Below are 21,902 nucleotides of genomic sequence, written 5' to 3'. Positions count from 1 at the left end.
TCCAATGCTTACGGCACTGCCGCAATCACTATAGAGAATAATCGCTTGTGTGCTTGTGGCCTATGTTTAAAAAAATTTCGGTTCGAAATTAATCAGAAATGGATACGGATATTATTATATTCGATCCATTTACGTCCCGAATTGAATTTTTGTGGCATTGTCGGGTTTGCCATTACCGACCCTACCCTACCCGTTTACGTCCCGAATTGAAAAAAAGACTCATGACTTCACTCTACAATCTTCATTAGTGATATCAACGCATAGAAAAAATAGTTTTTGCGGGGGAGTATGACCTTGGCGTCACAGAACATGGGGGCAAAATGACCATACCACCCCCATGAAAAGCAAATTGTCGGCCCTATTAATGCTTTCTTGAGCTCTCCCATTAATGCCCACACCACACTTTTCCTTTCCCCCCAGAGAAAACACTCCCCCAAATAAATAATCAAAATTTTGTATTTGGATATGTTTTTATGGGGCTAGTGTTTTTTATCCCAGAATGCCCCTACACCCAAACACGGATGCTTGAACCCATGAGGGGTACTGTGGTCTTTTGGCACACTATGTCTGGAAAAAACAGCCTCTACATTAAATGCGGTGGTACATCGACCATCTTGGGGCATGTGCTCAGATGCTCTCAACCATCCAATGCTTACGGCACTGCCGCAATCACTATAGAGAATAATCGCTTGTGTGCCTGTGGCCTATGTTTAAAAAAATTTCGGTTCGAAATTAATTAGAAATGGATACGGATATTATTATATTCGATCCATTTACGTCCCGAATTGAATTTTTGTGGCATTGTCGGGTTTGCCATTACCGACCCTACCCTACCCGTTTGCAGCCCATCTTGAGTCGCTCGACCACCAAATGTCCAAAAGGCCATACTGACCTCTCTCTCATTCTCTCTCTCCCGCTTCTCTTCCTGCTCCCCCCCTGCAAACTGCATACTCCGCGCCGCCGCCTCCATTCTATAGTCGGTACTCTCTCTCTCTCTCTATCTGTGTATTACTCTTAGCTTTTGCTCTTGCCGACTTCCGAGCAATGTTTAAGGTTCTCGCTCTCTCCTCGAATTTTTTCCCCTTCATGTTTTGACTGATTTTATCGTTCTGTTTTTATGTTTTGGATGTCGTTTCAGCAGACAAGTGAAGAAAGTATTGTTAAAGGTATTCGGGTGTGAGCGGGTTAGGGTTCTTAGTTTCAAGAGAAAAAAACAGGCTTTGGGACAGAAGGGTTGGGAAGCTCATTATTCGTCCATAAATTTACAAGAAGATGGTTGAAGAAGAAAGTCACAAAGTGACGGAGGAGGTTTGATACTGCAAACCCTCTAGCTCAAATTTGATGTCTTAAACTATATATATTTTTTAATAAATTCTTGAACAATTATTGCAGGACTCTGTTGACACAGACACGAATGATGACTCACAGAAGGTTTATAGTCAAGAAGACCAAGACGAAGAGGTCGAAACACATCCCCCAGTCGAAGAGAGTGATTCCTCTGAAGATGAGGTCTGCAATATACTTCTTTTGTATAAAAAGCTGATTCTAAGATCTTTGTGGCGTTTGTTTTCACTTTTTCATTGTTTTGTTTTTTCCAGGTTGCTCCTCGAAATACAATAGGTGATGTTCCGCTAAAGTGGTATGAAGATGAGGAACACATTGGATATGACATCACTGGAAAGAAGATTAAAAAACAGGCAAGGAAAGATAAGCTAGACTCATTTTTGGCTGGGGCTGATGACTCAAAAAATTGGTGAGCTTAATTGTCATTTCTTATTTCTTGTTTAAATCAGAATTCTGGGCGCTCCCATATGGATTCCCCCTGTTATGCTGTGATTTTTATATGCATTGGTAAATTAAAATTCCAGTTTGTTAAATAAAAAGTTTTTGTTTTTTTGTTTTTTTTTGAATAACCGAAGGAAGCCTCAAAACAGTTTCTTCAAAGATGTCCAATAGAAATTCAACCAATAAGAAAAAAAAAAAAGATGTCCAATAAACAAGGCACTGACCCTACTTATAATGATTCAACTTCCCTATCCACTTTTATTTCAGTTAGTCTGAAATTTGGAGAAGTGCAAACCTTTAATTCCTTCAAGGTGGAATACCGAAGGGGGAGGATATAGGATATATGTGGGAAACACTGAATATTTTATTAGGGCATGTTTGTGCTTTTGTGATTTTTTTTTTCTTAGGGTCTGCCAGTTGCTGCTGTAAAAGCTCTAGCTGCCAGTATCAAGACACAGGTTTGTGTTTGAGAGCAGCCATCATGCAAAATATGTCAAAGGTTAGGATGTCTTCAGTCCACCCCTCCTTAAACCTTAGGAAAACAGCACACATACTGGGTTATAGCATACTTGCTTTTCTTTGGGATTTGGTTTAATGTAGAGCAACTAACAGAAAATTCAAAGTTGGCTTGAATTAGCTTTTTTTTTGCATGGCTTCCTCTACCGAGGATGCACAATGAATGAGGATTGAGGACTAAGTAGACCTCATTAGGTTGTCTAAATCTTATAGACCAGAATCTCATTAACCCCATAGTTTGAACTACCAATCAGGGCTAACATAGATCTCATAAGATTGTGTAAGACCAAGGCATCCGAATCTCACTAATGACTAACGCCACAATTTAGGCCTGAAAAATGGAGAAGAAAAATTCTTTAGCACTCAACTCACTAAGCCTTATCCCAACTATTTGAGTTTGGCGACACATTTTGTTTTCTGTCATTTCTATCTGTTTATGACATTATCTGCTGCTAATGCACAAAGACTTGTCATCTTTGGCCTCCCTTACAAAAATAGGGATGTTTGGTTTTGTGGGTTTAGACTGTCGATGAAGCAGACTCAAGCATAGGAAAAATGTGGCAAAAATATATGCATATATTTTTCCTCCTAGAATACCAATAATTTGAAAATGGAGGCTGTAAGTTGGATCTATATTTGTGGCGTATGGCTGGGGGATAAATGGGTTATTGGGTTTAGGAACAACCTAGTGAGGCTATAATAGTATCTGGGTATATTGTTGATTTGATGATGGAGGGGAACCGTTTGGAAAGGAGTTGGAAAATATCAGTGACAAGTTATGCTGTGATGTAGGAAGCAAGATCAAATTTGGGTGATGAGTATTCAGGACTCCTGGGAGGGGTTATTCAGTTGATTTTTGGATGCAATCCGATGGAGACATAATACTTTCAGTGTGATCTTCACATATATCTATGAGTTGGTGCGAATAAGGTTCTCGTAACTCGTAAGTGCTCAGTTTTGTTGAATCAGTGTGGTTTGGGATTCAAAAAACTGCGATTACAAATTTGGTAGACTCAAAAGTGAGTTGTGCTATTCACTTTATGAGTTGTGGAATCATGTATTCTGTTATTGTCCAGTGATTCAAGCTAAGTCACAAAACCGAGTTGACTGAGCCATACTAGAACTTGGGATTTCATAGTGCTTCTGGATCACCTTTGCTGTAACCAAATAATCTTCCCATAGTTCTCACGATGTCTAGGTGACCCTAGGTGTTGGAGAGGCTCCAAAGGCAAAGCGACCAAGGCATCCAAGGCAACTGCCTAGGTGTCCAAGAATCTTCCTTAATGATGTTGTACTTTTGCTGCTTGATATTTTCTCATGTGTTAGCTATCTGCCCCCCTCCTGATGGGCAAATAAGAAATCTCATTAATGTCGAGGATATGCTAATTCCATCATTGTTTCTTAGTTGTGATTGGAATTCTCAAAAAATATGGAGCCGGTGTTGCATTTCTCTGCATTTCAGTGAAATGCCACCTCTTTGCCTCCATGCTAAGATTGATATTTTTCAATTTGTGTGTGATTGCTTCTTATGCTACCTGTTTTGCATCTTTTGGAAGAGTTGGATAAGTGTTTTTTTTTCTTTTTAGTTAGAAGGCCTTCTGGCCTTAATATGGAATTCATCGAGATGATTAATGTTCACTCTCTCCCAAATTTTTGTAATCTAAAATTGCCTACGTGGAGTGTTTGAATGCTGTCACTGTAATGTTTCGTGCTTCCAGATTACTAGATGTTACGGGGCAGAGCTCTTGGTAGCCTGGTGCATCTTCTTTGTTTAATGCTTCCCATCTTTTCCTTTAGATCCATTTCCGTTTTAACAGAGATTTTAGCAGCATCTAACTTGAGTAAATTTTTTTTCCTGTGATACTTTGTTGACATAGGCGCAAACTTTATGATGAGTACAATGATGAGGAAGTGGAGCTGACAAAAGAGGAGACAAAAATTATCCGTCGATTATTGAAAGGAAGAACTCCACATGCTGATGTTGATCCATATGCAGTTAGTGTCACCTTTTCAGGCTCCAATTTCACGCTAATTCTATTTACATTGGTGTCAAACTAAATTATAACTGTTCCAAGTAACAGAGATTGAATTTATTCCTCATGTTTCTCATGCAGCCTTATGTGGACTGGTTTGTGTGGGATGATGCTAAGCATCCACTGTCTAATGCGCCAGAGCCGAAAAGGCGGTTCATTCCTTCAAAATGGGAGAGCAAAAAGGTAAAATCTAGTGTTTGGATGGAGTGAGATGGTAGTTGTAAACATAGTGCCTCCCCAACCTCCTCATCTTCAAACCTTGTTTCCCTCTTCAGGAAGTTTAGCTAGCTTTGGTTTGTTGACTTACAATTAACCAGGACTTGTTTGAATAAACTATACACCTTGATCGTAAGTTTTTTAATATCAGAAACCAGGTATTGCCTTTAAAAAACAGCTTATCTCTGACAAGTGTTATAATTGTTGAAGTACATTCAGGGTGGATGCGCTATTTTATTATCTGCTTGACTTTTTTATGTTACTGTTATTTCTCCCCATTGTCCTTTGACACCTGCTTAATTGTTGTATGAAGCTATTTAATTTGATCCACTGTCACTGGTTTGGTCATGGACTTGGTCGATGTAGCAACTTGCAATTGAAAGTTAGTGATGCTTTTCCAAGAGCTGGTTCCTTGCTTCATCACTGTTACTTCTTGTGAATTTAGGTTGTTAAGTATGTCCGGGCTATTCGAAAGGGTTTGATAAAGTTTGACAAGCCAAAGGATGAATCACGGTTTTATTTATTGTGGGGTGACGATTCCAGCTCAACTGAAAAAGCTGGGCACGGGCTAAACTATATTCCTGCACCAAAACCAAAATTGGCAGGTAATGCTTCAGTCTCAGTCCTGCTTTTGGGTTCTTGAAAATTCCCTTTTCTTTTTTGGAGGGGGTTAATAAAACTATCATTAATAGAAATGAGATAAGAGTGCAAAGTAGAATTACAATTGTTAGATACAACAACAGCACTATAATCTCATACAGCGTTGTCCACATTGAACTATGCCCATTCCTATTCCGAGTTCACAAAAATAAGAACCCTACATGATAAGGAATCTCATCCCAACAGTGAATACAGTCCTGTCCGAACAACCCTTTTTTGGCTAAATCATCTGCCAACTTGTTTGCTGTTTTTGTGTCCATTGGTTTGGGAAACAAGAAGCCAAATAGATCTGAAGTAAGGGCAATGCCTAGGTTCATCGCCCAATATATTTCATGCATATTGTTTGGTGCTTCAGGAGAACTCAAAGATTTGGTTCTTTGTTGACCTTTCTTCTTTTTTAACCTTGCAGGCCATGAGGAATCATACAATCCTTCAGTTGAGTACATACCTACCCAAGAAGAGATCAATTCTTACCAGCTCATGTATGAGGAAGACCGTCCCAAATTTATCCCAAGAAGGTATTATACCCTTCAACTCCCGTTATTAGCATTCACTAGCTTCTAACCTTTGATACTTGAAAGTAAGAACATTTAAAAAATGGAGTCTATTGACTGTCATGCCTTTGCATAGGTTTGATTCTCTGCGAAGTGTTCCAGCATATGACAATGCTTTGAAAGAATCATTTGATCGTTGTTTGGACCTGTATTTGTGCCCTAGAACGAGAAAGAAACGTGTAAGTAAATCTGAAATTGTGCTTTATTAGTTCCATTTGAGACTTCTTTCTGTAAATTGTCTCTAGGTATCTCTTCGTTTTAACATAGTCATGGTAATTGCTAACTTGTTGGTATTGTCTTTTTTTTTCCTCCTCCATTTTAATAGATTAACATTGATCCTGAGTCCCTAAAGCCTAAACTACCAAGTCGGAAAGATCTAAGGCCTTACCCGACAAAATGTTATCTTGAGTACAGAGGGCACAAGGATGCTGTTCTGTCGATTTCCATTGAATCATCAGGGCAATGGATGGCTTCTGGTGAGGGATGATCCTCATGATTTAACTATTAATTCCTGGAAGATTTTGATATTTTCTTATTGTTATTCTTATCATTTGAGTTTGGATGAAGGTTCAACTGATGGCACTGTACGTGTTTGGGAGATTGAGACTGGTCGATGCCTTAGAGTCTGGGATGTTGGTGAAGCGGTTCAGTGCATTGCATGGAATCCTTTGGCTGAGCTTCCCATTCTTGCAGTTTCAGTGTAGGAAAAATTACATTCAATCTTTACTTTTCCCTTGTTTTAGTTCTTCTCTTTATATCAATTAATTTGTTTTCCATCTAAGTTATTCTCCCATATATACTGTAGGGGGCAAGATGTACTGATTTTGGACACTGGACTTGGAAATGAAGAAGAACAGAAAAAAATTAAAGAACTGCTACATGTAGGAGCACCTGCTACACCGGATGATTCTGGTCAGTCAGATCACTTTTGTATTTCAGACCAATTAAATACGTTAGGCATTTCTTCATGTATGTTATTTGTGTAGGACATACCACAACCACTGTTAGCTGGCTTCAACATGACAAACATGAGGGCATCAGGTTGAAGCATGCTAAGGTACACTTTGTCTTCATTAATACTCTTTATAAGCATTATTGGTTAAAGCATCCTGTTTTCTGTGTTGAAACTTGAAACTATTATTAGCTTTGACTGAAGCATTTACTGGTTACTTCCCTGGATGGTTGTAGACGGTATCCACAATTGAATGGCATCGGAGGGGAGACTACATATCTACAGTCATACCAAGTGATATCCTTTCGTAGTTGATTTTATTTATTTCTTGATTGCTATTTTGGATTTTGGGGCCTTAAAAGGATTGGAACATTTGATCAATAACTAATCAGTTCCTTTTTGAGAAACTGTTGCCCAGCGATATACTTTTGTGTCCATTGACACTCGACTTTTCCAAAATTGTTGTGCAGACTCCTGTTAACATGTATTAACATGGCCCTTGTATTCTTTATAAGTATCAATGTCAAACGTCAAGACTCATCTCAGTGTCCTTGTTACTTAGGTTATATAGAGAAAGACAATGTGACATGATGTTCAATCGATATGCCAGAGGTTGTGTAGCGTCCCGAAGGGTAAAACTCCTTGCTGAGCTAGGATTAGGACTCTTGATCCAAGTAGGAATTTTAGATGGAATCTTTGTCTGGCTAGGAGTCTGAATGTCTGATGTGGAAGTCCTAATCTTAATAGGGAACTGGTACAGCTGTTTAGTCAAAGGAGTATTAGTGGGATTAGGTCTCCTATCTGAGTGGGATTCTAGAAACCCAAACAAACAGTGACAATAATTTAATTTTAACTTAGATAAAGTAAACAAAATATGCTCAGGAATTAAGGTTCTATAATAATAAAAAATCAGAACATGAGATGGAAAAGAAGTGACAGAATTAGCAACAACTTTTGATCTGAAATAGAAGTTCAGAGAAGCTTCCTTGTTTTCTTAACAGTACACTGTGACTGGTTGTAGTAAAATAACCAGTCAGCTGAGAGTATGATCCAGATGAAGAAGCCTGGCTGGATAAGCATTATCCAGTTCGGCCCAGGCCAATGAGAACAGGCCAAAATTGGGCCATCAGTTCCAGTAAGGTAGATTGGGTATTTTAGAAAGTTTGGGTGTTATTATTGTAATTAAATTAGTTTTTAGTGGAGCCTTTAGACGCTGTCGATGAGTGCCGATGTAGGAGTCTAGTTTTAGCCTTTTAGTCTTTTACTGAGAATAGGCTGGTGGTAGAGCAGCTGAGTTCAGTTTAATATTTATGGTCAAAGTTTTCTTCTTTGGTGGCTAATGATGGGACCCCCTCCCCCTCCCCCTCCCCCTCCCCCTCCTCCTCCCTCTCCCTATTGTCTGGGGTTGCAATGGGCCACGGTGACCGTGGCCTTGGGAAAACCTGGTCCATATTTTATTTAGTTTCAGTTTGTGGCTAGGAATCCATGAGAGAGTCTAAATTGGTTCTGTACTTCTGTTAGCAATTATATATATATAAAACGCCCCCTTCTGTTAGCAATTATATATATGTAAAACGCCCCCTATCAAGCAGATTGGTTTTGGATAGTGAATTTGAGTTTGAGTTACAAGTGCTGGTGGTACTGATCGTGGGATCGAGTTTCTCTCTCTTCTTCTGGGCTAATTTTAGTTCTCTTATCAGGTATGATCTCTCCTTTTTATTCTTAACCTCCTGATTCTACACCAGGCGGAACCCTTGTTTTTGGTTCACTTTTCTGGTTTCTTATTCCGATCATATCATAGTTCTGAGTTTCTCCAGATTTTGATATTTATTACTTTGTGACTGATATCTCTTGAATTCTGAGATTGACTCTTAGCTGTTCAAATCTGAAATTATAGAATTGATTCCTACGATCTGTTTCTTGGCTTCTCTACTGCAGGTCCATACTGCACTATCTAAAATCCCATTAATTTTATATTAGAGACATTTCTCTGAGCAAGTGGTATAGAGGACCACACCAATGAGGAGCGACGGAATGGTTTTTCCCATTTAATATAGTTTGGGACCATTTAGGCTTGGGAGATTCTGTTGGTGTCTTGGTGATCCCCCATCCCAATTTAACTGAGTTTTAAATAGTCACAGCACTTATTATAGTCTGTGCCCCCATCTACTCTTCCTTATTTCTGAAATTCCAGAATTAGTTATGGTTAAGTACAGCCTCTGGGTAGTGTTTGGTAGTTACTGAAGAAACTGGTTTTCTTAAAATTGAATTTTTTGCCAATTTTTGAGATTTTCTTGATTACAACAATTCTGGTTTCCAGCATTTTTGCTCTTCCAGATTCTGTTCTAGACTCTGAACCATACCAGAGTAAGAAGAAACTAGATTACTGATTCAGAATTATGTAGGTATCTCTTCACAGAGCAACACAATTTCAGATAATTAACAGGACTAGAGAACAGATGTTAATGAATTTTTGAAACCAAGAATACAACATATGTTGGTTGTATTTCTTCTGTCTCTGGCAGTTGCAGAGCAGATCTGTAACAAATGGACTAAGGAAGAAGAACATAAAGCCGGCTAAACATTCATAGGAAGAGGTATTAAAAGAAAAGAAGAAGATGTTTCGTAGGTAGAAAGAAAAGAAAGAATTAAGGAGTGGAAGAGACATCCACTTACAGTCGCCACTAAAAAACATAATTTTTATTTCCCCAACTCTACTAAAAAGGTAATTACATCTTTAAATAGGTATTGTAGAAGTAGGGTTTAGAAATCCTTTGATGTAGATAAGTCACTTGGGCTTATTTTATTGCAAATAAGCCTTGGGTTGTGTTATATATGTGTTGGGCCTTTGATCCCATGAGTTTTCTTTGAAATAGACCACTTTAATGGGCCTAAAATATGAGTAGAAGGTATAAAAATGAGATTTAATTCATTAGTTTAGTTAGTTGCTATTTAATTCAATAAAGGCTAGGCCATTGGTCGGTTGTAAAGTCCTATATGGACTGTTAATTAGTTAATCCTACTCCATGTTGGAGTCATAAAGTCAAGTCCTAGTCCTATTTTGAATTCCTAGTTGTAGTAAGAGTGTCTAGTCCTATTAGGAAACTAGCTCATAGTTGTAGTAGGAGTGTCTAGTCCTATTGGGAAACTAGCTCTTAGTAGTAGTTTGATTGCTATTCTGCCCTCTATAAATAGAGGAGCCTATGTACTTATAATTTTAGATTTGAATGAATAAATTATTGAGTGATTACTCTTTAGCTAAAAAAACTGTTATTGAGAGGTGAGATGCCTAAACCTTTGAGGGGTGTGATACCCAAAACCTGAGGGGTGATACCCATTCCTTTATTCTCTTTCACCCTTCTCAACCCTCCATCGATTCTTCTTTTTCTATTTTTATTTTCTGTTTATTGTTATTGGAAGTTCAGACCTGTTAAAGCATACAAAATCAGAAACAACCAGCCAAATAGTTCTTATTTTTGAAGCCAATCGACCCTCATTGCTGCCCAAGTTTGAGATCTGATCTGCAGATCCTTTGGAGGACTGGTTATATACTCTAAAAAGATCAATCAATCCTCTCTTGAAGGTTATTTGAAGAAGACAAGTTGCTATTCCTATAGAATTCTTCACATTCTCTCTTCCTAGTCTGAAAATCAAGAAAGCGCTTAACTCTATAACTAGCCATCAGAAGCCCTTCATATTTGGGGGTTTTTGTACCCTCCCTAGAGACTATCTACGCCCAAAAGTGTAGCTCAATCGTACTCCCACAGACCTAGCCGCACATTTTTCTCTCCATCTCTGTAGAAGGTCTCTCTCTCCTATCGGGTTGGGTTGGGTTGGGTTTTGGGCTGGTTTTGCTCCTATATGGGTATTGTATCATTGGGGGTTTATTTGATGGTCTTATTTCTTTGTTTCCTATTCCTGTTTGTATTGTTTAGGGTTACAAACTGGTGGGGCAGTTTCTTGTAATCTACTCCTGCATTAAGTGGTATCAGAGCTACGGTTGAAGAAAGCTCCAAACAATCTATCAGAGTCTAACCGAAGATGGTTACATCAGTTCGTTACTTTGCTGGACAAAGGGATACATTCTACATCCTTGATTGGTTAGATTCTTTGGAGGAATATTTTGACTACTATAACTTGACAGAGACACAAAAGCTTCAAGTTATTTGCTTTCGGTTGATTGGTCATGCTAGAGATTAGTGGAGAGTCCATGAAAAACGATTCCGAGTTCAAGGAAATGAGCCTAGGACTTAGGAAGAGATGAAGTACGAGTTAGTGACACAATACCTCCCTGTATATTTCTAAAGAAGGCTCTTCCCTCCACAGGATTCCTATCAGAATACATCTACTGCTGCCTAATCTAATGATCAGCCACATTATATTCATAGGGAATTCCTTGAATGAATGCGTGAATTGGACATGTACTTTGACAACTACAACTTAACAGAGACACAAAAACGCCATGTTCCCAGATGAGTGATTGTGTTCGAATGCAATGGAGAGTCCGTGAAAGGCAACTTCAAGCTCAAGAATGTAAATCTAGAACGTGGGATGAGATGCATTATGAGTTGGTAGGCATGTACCTATCTGAGCATGAACGAAACATGTACTTCCACCAGATGTCCAAAAGCCACCCACACTTGATAATAGCATGAAGGAATCATCGGCTTCTATTGCGAAGGAGCAATAAGAGAAGACACCTCTGACTAATGAACTAGAGTCAAAATTTGAGGTTAGTGTTAAAATTTTTTCAGTCATTCCTATTGTTGAGGAAGAACTAGTCATTGATGTTCCCATCAACGAGACTCATGTGGGAGAAGTCGAAAGCAATAATGTTGCCACAATGGACAATGAAGTTGAGACTAGGGAACTTGACACTACAACAACTGTGATGATTGTGAACAATCAAGAGGAAGATCCTAAGGAGTTCAACAATGAAGTTGTGTTTGAACCATCAACGGAACCGATTGGGATCCACCAGGTAAATGAACCAAAAGAGCTTTATGTTGCATTGAAGTTAGAAGAGATCAAATGTGCATATGTAGATGACCCTATGGATACATCTGAAGATGTTGAAGCTGAACATGTGGAGTTTGTCATCCCATTAAAGTATCTTGAAGATCGAGCCCCTTGCATTCTAGACTACATCTTTATTATCAAAGAGCTACCTGAATTTTTCTACTGCTTGAAGAGGGACGTGCACTATGATATAATCACCCTCACACTCTACAAAATTCGAGGACGAATTTTTTCTAAGAGAGGGCGAGTTGATGTAGATAAGTCACTTGGGCTTATTTTATTGCAAATAAGCCTTGGTTTGTGTTATATATGTGTTGGGCCTTTGATTCCATGGGTTTTCTTTGAAATGAGCCACTTTAATGGGCCTAAAATATAGGTAGAAGGTAGAAAAACGGGATTTAATTCATTAGTTTAGTTAGTTACTATTTAATTCAATAAAGGCCCATTAGGCCATTGGTCAGTTGTAAAGTCCTATATGGACTATTAGTTAGTTAGTCCTACTCCATGTTGGAGTCATAAAGTCAAGTCCTAGTCTTATTTTGAATTCCTAGTTGTAGTAGGAGTGTCTAGTCATATTGGGAAACTAACTCCTAGTAGTAGTTTGATTGCTATTCTGCCCTCTATAAATAGAGGGGCCTATGTAATTATAATTTCAGATTTGAATGAATAAATCATTAAGTGATTACTCTTTAGCTAAAAAAGATGTTATTGAGAGGTGAGATGCCTAGACCTTTGAGGGGTGTGATACCAAAAATCTGAGGGGTGTGATACCCATTCCTTTATTCTCTTTCACCCTTCTCAACCCTCCATCAATTCTTCTTTTTCTATTTTTATTTTATGTTTATTGTTATTGGAAGTTCAGACCTGTTAAAGCATACAAAATCAGAAACAGCCAGCCAATAGTTCTTGTTCTTGAAGCCAATCGACCCTTATTGTTGCCCAAGTTTGAAATCTGATCTGCAGATCCTTTGGAGGACTGGTTCTATACTATTAGAAGATCAATCAATCCTCTTGAAGGTTATCTGAAGAAGATAAGTTGCTGTTCCTGTAGAATTCTTCACATTCTCTCTCCTAGGTCTGAAAATTAAGAAAGCGCTTAACTCCATAACCAGCCGTCAGAAGCCCTTCATATTTTGGGGTTTTTGTACCCTCCCTAAGGACTATCTATGCCCAAAAGTGCAGCTCAATCGGACTCCCACAGACTTGGCCGCACCTTTCTCTCTCCATCTCTATAGAAGGTCTTTCTCTCTCCTATCGGGTTGGGTTTTGGGCTGGTTTTGCTCCTATATAGGTATTGTATCATTGGGGGTTTATTTGATGGTCTTATTTCTTTGTTTCCTGTTCTTATTTGTATTGTTTGGGGTTATAAACTGCTGGGGTAGTTTCTTGTAATCTACTCCTGCATTAACCTTAGTAGGCCACAATATATAATCTTTGTACCCCAAATTATTTTCGTACGTAAAGTATCACCGAGTATTTAATGTAATTGGTATGGCAAATTATTTGTAAAATTGTTGGCAAATTTTTGTAGTTTAGTAAATAGTTTCTGCGACAAAAAATAGAATATTTGAACAGTATAATCTTCAAACATCCTCACTCAAATTGGTCCGCTGAGGTTTTACAAAAACTTCTGAGAGACTTTCAGGATTAAGAAGGTATCCCTCGACCCTTTTCAAATCCACCAATAGCACCTTGAAAGAGTCTTCCGAGAAATTATGCAAAAAAGGGAGCTTCTAAATGTCACTATGCCCAGTGATGCTTGAAATGACCTTATATTTTAGAGCCTGCCAAGTGTTTACATGGGTGGGTCCATGTGATGGAGGACCTCACACTCACATATATATCACTTGGAAAATTTCAGTTAGAAACATCTGATGGAAATTCCTTAAAAGTGAGTTCAAAGTTTCATAAATTTACAAGAATGTATTTCAATATAATGAAACCAATGAGATTTCTGTAATTTTTTGCAACTTTGACTCTCTTTTAAGGTACCTTCGCTACTTGTTTGGCCCTGAAACTTAGCCAAGGGAGGGGATGGGTATGAGGTCTTATATCACATGAACCCATTGATGCACTGCGCCACTGCCACATGTCAGACCTTGAAGTATAAGGTCATTTTAAACCTCACATACATACTGATGTTTATATTTTCCTGAGAAAAATACTGAACTAGGCATATGGAATATTCATAGACCGACAAGATATTTGGAGTCCAAAATCAACAAAAACCTTTGCTCATTTAGGATCAAATCATGACTTCCAAGATCATGTTTAAGGGGGCTATAAGCCACACAAGATTTACTAATGGGTGGTTCACACGCGAGCTTTTGAAGCCACAGTACTCTTAGTTTTGGAATCCCTGGGTTCCAACAGAAATTTGATCAGTACACTAGGAGAAACTGTAAAACTTTTTCTTCCTGACGTCAAGATCTTAAGACACAACTTCAGATCTAAGAGAGGAATCTAGGGAAGAAACCAATTCCTTAGTCAATCTATTGCTAGAATCGGGTTGCTGAATCACCACTGTAAATCAAAGCTGGAATGAAGAAGGAAGAGAGAACAAGGGAAATCTATTCTCCTTGAACAAAGTTAATGATTTCCCCTTCAAACCTTTAATGGAAGGAGGACCTTTCTCTTTCACACCTTCCATCAGAGACCATATTCCCATTATTGGAAATGAGATTCATTAGTCTTTTATTTAGACTTTACCTCTTACCTTTAGAACTAAACTGCAAACCATCTTTGCTACTGAAATAGAAACACCTAACTTGATTAGACTTTCCATACAATCATATGCGCTTCCTTGTCCTTATCCTACACGAGCGAGTCTGTGCTGAGGCCCATGACTTAAAACTTAGGGTATGGCCCAATTATCATAGAAGGCTCTCAAGATTGACTGCATCAATAGGACTCCAATGTAAGAAAATAGAGAGCCATTGACCCGTGGACATTCACCAGCAATTACCTTAGTGCATGGAAACTTTGTTACTATTAAGAACATTTTTTTTTTTCAACACTTAAATTGTTTTTGTACCTACATATTTTCCTGTTCAATATGACATTCCTTGACTTGCTTTTGTACGTGAATCAAGAGCAATAATGATACACCAACTATCAAAGAAACTCTCACAAAATATTCCTTTTAAGTTGCATGGACTTCCAGTTACGTCAGCTTTCCATCCATCTCGTTCCATCTTCTTCATCGCAACAAAGAAAAATGTCCGTGTTTATGATTTGTTGAAGCACAAGCTTATTAAAAAGCTTGAGACAGGACTTCGTGAGGTCTCTTCAATTGCTATTCATCCTGCAGGTAAAAGATATCTTCTTTTTTATTTTTTTCATTTTCCCTGTCTCATTAATCTATGGGCAACTATTTCGTGCCTGGCCCACTGAGGAAGGCCTTCTTACGCAAGCCAAATATCTGCACGTTGGCAGGTTGGATTGGACCCAACTTTTATGGACTGGTAGACTCTAAAGTCTACTCCTCATGTTTTAAGTTTTGGCCCAAATGGGAGTCCACCAAATGGAAAAATAATATTTTGAAAATCCAGCTCTAATAAGATGGTGCATGGACTGCCTAATGGGTGCATTCCGATACACGAATGCAAATCAATAGGTGGGATGATATTTTATTGAATTAGGCTATGAAAAGTTTATCTTGTGGCCAATCCAGACCATGCCCTATCAATCCAATCCTCAGGATTGTCAAATCATCCATCTCTCTGGCAAAAAGTATGCAGCTCATATGGGAAGGCCGTCTATGTGGGCCTTGCATTAGACCTTTTGCCTGTGTAATTATACTTGTGCAGATAAAAGGAATTAATTGATGTGAAAGAGTGGAAGATCATTTTTATGTTTTGATAATGAAAAAATCTTGCTGTAACCAAGGTTGGTGAAAGGAAAGTTGTAACCTTACGTTTTTTCCCTTGTAGTATTAACACCTTTTTTTTTTTTTTCTCTCAATGCGGGTATATCCTGTCATTTCACTTTCAATTTATTTCGAAAACCTTTTTCTAGCCCTACGTTAAATAACTTTTAGGAATAAGACAAGGGGCAATTAAAAGAAGGTTACAACTTCTCACTTCACCATTTTGTTGACAACTAGATTCACCCTTTAATAATTGAGTAAATATTTCTGAGACATCAATTCTCTGCAGGTGATAATGTCATTGTGGGGAGCCGAGAAGGAAAACTTTGTTGGTTTGACATGGATCTTTCATCTCAACCATACAAAACACTCAAGTATGTCTCCATAACTTTTGAAAGATGTTATTTCCTGGTGTCTTGAACATTCTGAAGAATTTAGGATCTCTTAATGACCATGTAAAAGCTTGCCCTAGTCCAATGGACAGTCAGCCAGACCTTTGTTTAGCCATCTTTTGACCACCTGGAAGTAGTTCTTCAACTAACTGAACCATCTTGGTTTGTCATAATCCATGCTTGGTTCCTTGGGCTCAATTTTCTTGCCTGAAGTAGGTGCGCAGGGGTTGTTTAGATGGATATTATCTGATACAGTTTAAATATTAAACGAATTAAAGGGCTACTTTGTTTCAAGTTCTCTTCTATCTTAGTGGTTTTGGTTTACGAGCTTTGGATTAGAAGTTTTTGAGGTTGCAAAATTTTGACTTGATTGACTTGAAATCAACTTGGCTTTAAGCAACTGCGAGGGAGCTGAGGTGCAGCCTTTGAATTTAAACTGGGAAGTGGTTAATAAATGGGATCGTCAACTGCTGTTCTTGATATTTGGACAAGGGTGACAAGTTATTTCATGGCCCATCACATTCTAGACTCACTTGGTTATTCGATGGCCCATCACTCTCGAATGCGGATCACATTCGAGGATCATTAGTTCCTTCCCCAAAATCCAGGTCCATGCAGGTTCCCTTCTCCAAATTTAAATTGGGGTTGTCTGGATATGAAGTAGGTGAAATAGGTCATGCTTGCAGGGATTTAAGACATTAACGTTTAATTAATAATAGGTTTATTCTATCCTTATCTTTTAGGTTTATAAGTTCAGAACCCTAATGGTTTCACTGGTGGCATTATTTAAAGTCAAAAGCCATTTTCATCATCATAATAATAATTGCCTTCTGATGGAAATTCTCAGGTGCCACCAAAAGGACATTACAAATGTTGCCTTCCATCGTTCTTACCCTCTTTTTGCTTCATGTTCTGATGACGGCACGGCATATGTCTTCCATGGCACGGTTTATTCAGATCTCAACCAAAATCCTCTTATTGTGCCACTCGAAATTCTCCGAGGGCATTCCAGTACAAATGGAAGAGGTTAGTGCTTGTTCCATATTATGTTTTTGTTTCTTCTTTTTCTTGATGGTGGTAGAAGTGTAAAAAAGGGGAGGCCTTTACTTAATAGAAAATACTGTAGGACAGTGCCTGAAAATTTTGCCTACTCTATTTTCATTTGATGACCTGATGAACACAGGCTACTCACAGTTTTGTAGCTTCTGGAGTTTGCCACTTTGTTGTTATTTAACTGTCTTCAGTTCCCCCCATAGTTGTCATATTCTAATTGTTCTATATATTAAATAGAAATGAGTTTCAAAATTACGACTCTTACATATCTTTGCAAATTAGTACTATCAAGACTGAGAGTCGAGGGTTTTGCTCTTATTGATTCTTCCTTGACATGCAGGGGTTATGGATTGCAAGTTCCATCCAAGGCAACCATGGTTATTCACAGCTGGTTCTGATTCAGTAATCAAGCTATACTGCCATTAAGAAGCAGGGAGACCTACAAAATAAGAGTGATAAAAGGATATGGTCATATGAAGAGTACAACTGAATTATTTTCATCCCATTTTATCAAATCTTACAAATTTTGGTGGCGGCAGCAGCGGCAGTGCATCTTGTGTGGGAAAGAGGAAAGGATATTCTTCAGAAATTGTATACATATTTATCAAACCGATAGAGAGTGGGGATCTTAGTTGTGGCGGATAAAGGTATATTCTGGTGTTGGATTGGAATTGTTCCCCCGTTTTTTTTTTTTTTTTTTTTTTTTTTTTGGGAGGGGGTGTTTGTAGGTGGGGCAACTTGGAAGTAGGCAACTGATTGATTCAGGAACTAGTTTCTTACTGCAACTATGCTTTAAACCATTGGATTGGAATCTCAGAGAGGGATTACATATTTATTAATTGTTTGCACCATTTGGATTCTGGTCCAACTGTGATTGACATATCCTCATTAAAGAATATTCTCGCCAAAGTCTATTTTCCACAAAATTGAGTGACTGTATGTCATCTTTTACTCGTTTAGGTTTGCAATCCAAAAGGCAAAAGCATTTAGATAAACAGTGTTGATCATCACCTTGATCTGGGTCCTCTCATTTGTTGATGAAAATTGTGTTTGGCGAAACAAATGACAGCCTATGTGGGGGCGTACATGTGCTTCTGGGGGATTAGTCGTGCCTTGTTAGAAAACAAACAAAAGGGATCATTGACATATGTATGGAACTTTAAGAAAAAAAGTAGTATTTTCTGTCCTGGAGTGGCCCCTGAGCTTAGACACAGAAGTGTGTACTGGGAGAGGCGTGGCGGTCATTTTGTGCCCCGTGTCTGGTGCAGGGCCGCTCCTAGACAGAAAACTGTCTCAGAACAAAAAAATACATGATATTAAATCTCATTAGGTTTGCATGTTGAGGAGATTACATTCTAAATATCAGCTGTTATTATGAAATCAATCCAACAGCAGATCTAACGATTGGTTCATCTCTTCCTTTCTGTTCTCAGGCCACTCACTGTTTTGTGTTTGTACGGTTGGTGCAGAGAGAGAGAGTCAAGCTCATCATGTAAACCAGTACCATATATGACTACCAATTGCCCACTGTCACAGATTTTGAAACTGAAGCTGGAGGGATCCCTCCTTTTCTGGGTCATTTCTTATCTCGAAGATTGACTCTAAGTGGTTTTTTGATCTTGGTCTGAACTGCTGTTGCTGGGTTTTTTTATCCTGCCATGTGGCTTGCCATTGCTTATCATAGAAAGTAGCCTCATCAACTAGCTTTTGCAAGTTGCCAAAATCTCGAGTTTGCCTGAAAAGGATTATTCCAATGACTCTGATGAAGAGGCCTGCCTTGCAGATGAAATTGCCTGTCTGGCCTACCACATCTAGCCCAGTTAAACCATCTACCAAATATGCCATGAAGAATCCTGCCATTGCTGCTCTGCCTGCAAGTTGAGGAAAGTGAAGTAAATTCTTGAGAGGCAAAAATTCATTTCCTAGGGCCATCAAGGAAAGGCTTCCTTAATAGCCTACCATCACTGTTCCATATGGACAGATGATATGGTAATCCTGATGGTTTAAATGGAGAGAACATGGTGTTGATTAGCTAAATGTCAAATTTCAGAGCCTAAATAAAACATCTGCCCGTCTATTGACATGCATCCCATCTATGTCTATGCACACCTATGGTACTCTTGACCGCTACTGCGCACTCTCCCATTGTTGGATAGAAACATGTGGGTAAGAGCCTTGAGGTCTACCTGTTCACAAAATTTGAATCCCATCTGATATGCCTCGTGACAGATTTCCATTTAAGGAGCATTTGCCTTGAAATTATTGGAAAAAAAAATGGAAAACTACTAAGACTGAAGTTTATGTTTGAATTTAACCATTAAGCAGCTCAGCCTCCGGATGATGGGATCTCTTGAGCCATGCCCACCAAGGAATGAGGGAGCTCCTGAAGAGCACTGGAGCTTGGGTTGTTGCTGCTTCTGGGTACAGTTCAAGGAACTTTCTCCTCCTTGCTTCTGCATATGGAGCATAATAAAGCATCAAATGAAATAAAAGGAAATCAAGCAATCAAAATGTACGAGGGCTCTATCAGACCTAGTCCAGGGTTTCCTACTGGGCATGTTCACATAAGGGTGGCAAATCCATCCCACTCGTTCAGTGTGTGACCCTTATTGGTATACTGCTCTCAATGGATCAAACTACTTGGTGCATATAAGACCTTTACTTTGACCTGATGAAATGACGAAAATCGTCCCAATTGAGTGCAACCCTCCAGTAAAACTATATGGTTATTGCAATTGAACACCATAAGGTCACATCCATTGAACAATTTCTATCCCAATCAAAGAAAGAACAGCATAAGACAGTTAGTTACAGCAGTCTGGGAATCAATCTCTCCGCGAAGAGGGGGTAGGACTGCATACATTATGACCCTCCCAGGACCACACAGTGGGGAAGACTCATGCAGTGGGTGTACCCTTTAGTACATATAATGATGAAAACAGTTCTATTTCTAAGACTATAATGTTCAAATTTGTTCTCTCTAGAGGCTAATATGGAGGAAGAAAGAAATTCCTTCAGAAACAGAAGAACCACTCTGAGCATGAGAAAAGATTGAGAACAATAATTGGTTTGGCAGTTTTCAAGTTTTAATAACCATTAACAAGGTGGGGTAACCTCTTACCTGCTGTAATTACACTGTCCCAGTCCATCCTCCCATCCTTCACAAACATATTCAGATCCCAAGTTCCATTTTCCATCTTTCATCATAAAATTGTGGGTCAGAAGACTGCATCCATCCCATGTACAGATTCACTCTGGCCACCTTTCAGACCATTGTCTCCAACGATAGCTTTTCCAGGTTCTGTATTCTCAACCTCTCGCTTCAATTCAACATCCTTGTTGACCACATGGGCTGACTGCTTAACTCCAAAAGAGCATCTAGGCCTCATTTGAAACACTTGTTTCTTGATGATATGATGAGAATTCCAAACTTCTGGCAAGGAGACAGATATGGCAATTGAGGCCATTGATGTATTCCTCTTCACTGTTTCTGTTCTTGCTTCCCTCCTTTGCTATTGTAAGCTAACGTTTAAGGATAGAAAGGCACAAGGCCCATGCTTGAAAAAACTAAAGAAGCTTATCCTTCCTCATCTTTTGTCAGTAACGTCATGGGCCTCATGGCCAAGCCACGTCTGCGCTGTGTCTTCATAAATAATGGGCCTGAATATGAAGCTGACAAAAATGCCTCCACAGCAAGCCCTTATCATGGAAGTTTCAAATAAACAAAATGCACATGTGAGAGCTGGCATCAGTTAGGGAATAAATATCTATGTTTCACTTTATTGGGGAAGCTTTAAGCTTGCCCCTTCCCAAACAGAAGGTGATGCAATAAACAAAGCCCACATCCCTGTCCTCTGCTGTGTTGCTTTCTTCTTTTGTGATAATGTTAATCACTCAATTAGACTTTTTCTGGCAGGCACTAGGCAGGGCCATCAGAGTTGGTCCACAGATTGTAAACGGTCCCATCCAATTCAAGAGGACCTAGGCTGCGTTTGGTAGTCATTCAATTCCAGAAATGAACTTTCGTGTCAAAAACCGAATTTTCAGTTTGTGTCAAAATGTCGTTTTAAAACAAAAAAATTGTGTCTGGTGAACTATTACCCTAGTTTTCACTTTTTTTGTTGTATTTGGAATGAAACCAAAATGACGGAACAAGGTTTTGTCATTCCATCATTCTGCATTTCTAGCATTTCCCCCCCCCCTTTTCGTTCCCAAAAAAAGGGAAAAACACCAAGTTGACACCAAACGTTTTATTCCGCTTTTTTGTTCCCATAGAACAGAAAACATCAGAAACGTTTGTCTGGATGACTACCAAACGTCAAACTAATAAGCACAAAAGTCTTATCACAATTCACAAAATAATAAGCTCAAACTCACTTTGAAAAGTTTTATTTTCATTTGTTGATTGGGTGCCTTGTCAGCTTGAATTGTAATACAATGAATGCTCCCATCGATACATCAAATTGCTCTATGTTGAGGGTCATGCCTGGTAAGGAAGAAACATAAAGAAATAGGAGAACTTCTAAAGCTTCCCCACCCCCCTCTAAAAAAAAAAAAAAATCTATAGCATAGATGAGAACTATGAATTTCCTTTCTTCAGCTAGAACCAAAAAAAATGTTCTATGCTTCCCAACCCCGAAGAATTGTCGCTCTCGCAACCCGATTCACCCCCAATGTGAAGGCACCCATGCGGAGGTTGCAGTCATTGGTCTTGCACATTGCTTTGATGTCACGGAAAGCCTTTGTCATGTACCTCTTCAGTTCATCATTCACCTTCTCTTCCTCCCACATAAAACCTTGAATGTTCTGCAAAAGCAACAAAAGATGTTACTTCTTCCTCTAATGTTAAGGTAA

General features: G+C 38.8%; 2 protein-coding genes across 3 annotated transcripts; one reads left to right on the top strand and one right to left on the bottom strand.

Moving 5' to 3' along the window:
* The first annotated feature begins 828 nt into the window (after nucleotides 1-828).
* Nucleotides 829-17,916, top strand: LOC122082384 (ribosome biogenesis protein BOP1 homolog). 2 transcript variants are annotated; one of them, XM_042649909.1, is made up of 18 exons: nucleotides 829-980; nucleotides 1,139-1,308; nucleotides 1,393-1,509; nucleotides 1,599-1,753; nucleotides 4,179-4,296; nucleotides 4,416-4,517; nucleotides 4,996-5,155; nucleotides 5,620-5,728; nucleotides 5,841-5,943; nucleotides 6,090-6,240; nucleotides 6,332-6,464; nucleotides 6,570-6,676; nucleotides 6,751-6,821; nucleotides 6,953-7,013; nucleotides 14,818-15,045; nucleotides 15,893-15,977; nucleotides 16,843-17,021; nucleotides 17,389-17,916. In XM_042649909.1, exons 2-18 carry the CDS (start codon nucleotides 1,273-1,275, stop codon nucleotides 17,472-17,474), a joined length of 2,001 nt encoding a protein of 666 aa, XP_042505843.1. In that variant the 5' UTR covers nucleotides 829-980; nucleotides 1,139-1,272; the 3' UTR covers nucleotides 17,475-17,916. The 2 variants fall into 2 exon arrangements, with proteins under 2 accessions (XP_042505843.1, XP_042505845.1); XM_042649911.1 differs by having other exon boundaries at nucleotides 854-980; nucleotides 1,142-1,308.
* Nucleotides 17,917-18,217: 301 nt separating this feature from the next.
* On the bottom strand, nucleotides 18,218-20,576 carry LOC122080705 (light-harvesting complex-like protein 3 isotype 1, chloroplastic). Its single transcript, XM_042647523.1, has 3 exons — nucleotides 20,170-20,576; nucleotides 19,364-19,501; nucleotides 18,218-18,919 (listed from the first exon to the last, which is right to left on the bottom strand). Exons 1-3 carry the CDS (start codon nucleotides 20,243-20,245, stop codon nucleotides 18,579-18,581), a joined length of 555 nt encoding a protein of 184 aa, XP_042503457.1. The 5' UTR covers nucleotides 20,246-20,576; the 3' UTR covers nucleotides 18,218-18,578.
* Between the last annotated feature and the right edge of the window lie 1,326 nt (nucleotides 20,577-21,902).

The sequence above is a fragment of the Macadamia integrifolia genome, chromosome 6 (genome assembly GCF_013358625.1).
Source record: "Macadamia integrifolia cultivar HAES 741 chromosome 6, SCU_Mint_v3, whole genome shotgun sequence".
Lineage (NCBI taxonomy): Eukaryota > Viridiplantae > Streptophyta > Magnoliopsida > Proteales > Proteaceae > Macadamia > Macadamia integrifolia.
The sequence above is the reverse complement of the archived record's forward strand: the minus strand, read 5'-3'. Positions and strand labels throughout refer to the sequence as shown.

What these genes read in the sequence shown, in the direction of transcription:
- LOC122080705 (XM_042647523.1), bottom strand. Translation starts at nt 20,245, where the DNA reads ATGGAAAATGGAACTTGGGATCTGAATATGTTTGTGAAGGATGGGAGG. An exon ending in GGACAGTGTAATTACAGCAG is followed by an intron (nt 19,502 to 20,169) that starts GTAAGAGGTTAC and finishes CTCCATATGCAG; the next exon opens with AAGCAAGGAGGAGAAAGTTC. An exon ending in GGAGGCTGAGCTGCTTAATG is followed by an intron (nt 18,920 to 19,363) that starts GTTAAATTCAAA and finishes CTCAACTTGCAG; the next exon opens with GCAGAGCAGCAATGGCAGGA.
- LOC122082384 (XM_042649909.1), top strand. Translation starts at nt 1,273, where the DNA reads ATGGTTGAAGAAGAAAGTCACAAAGTGACGGAGGAG. An exon ending in AGGGCAATGGATGGCTTCTG is followed by an intron (nt 6,241 to 6,331) that starts GTGAGGGATGAT and finishes GTTTGGATGAAG; the next exon opens with GTTCAACTGATGGCACTGTA. An exon ending in AATTGCTATTCATCCTGCAG is followed by an intron (nt 15,046 to 15,892) that starts GTAAAAGATATC and finishes AATTCTCTGCAG; the next exon opens with GTGATAATGTCATTGTGGGG.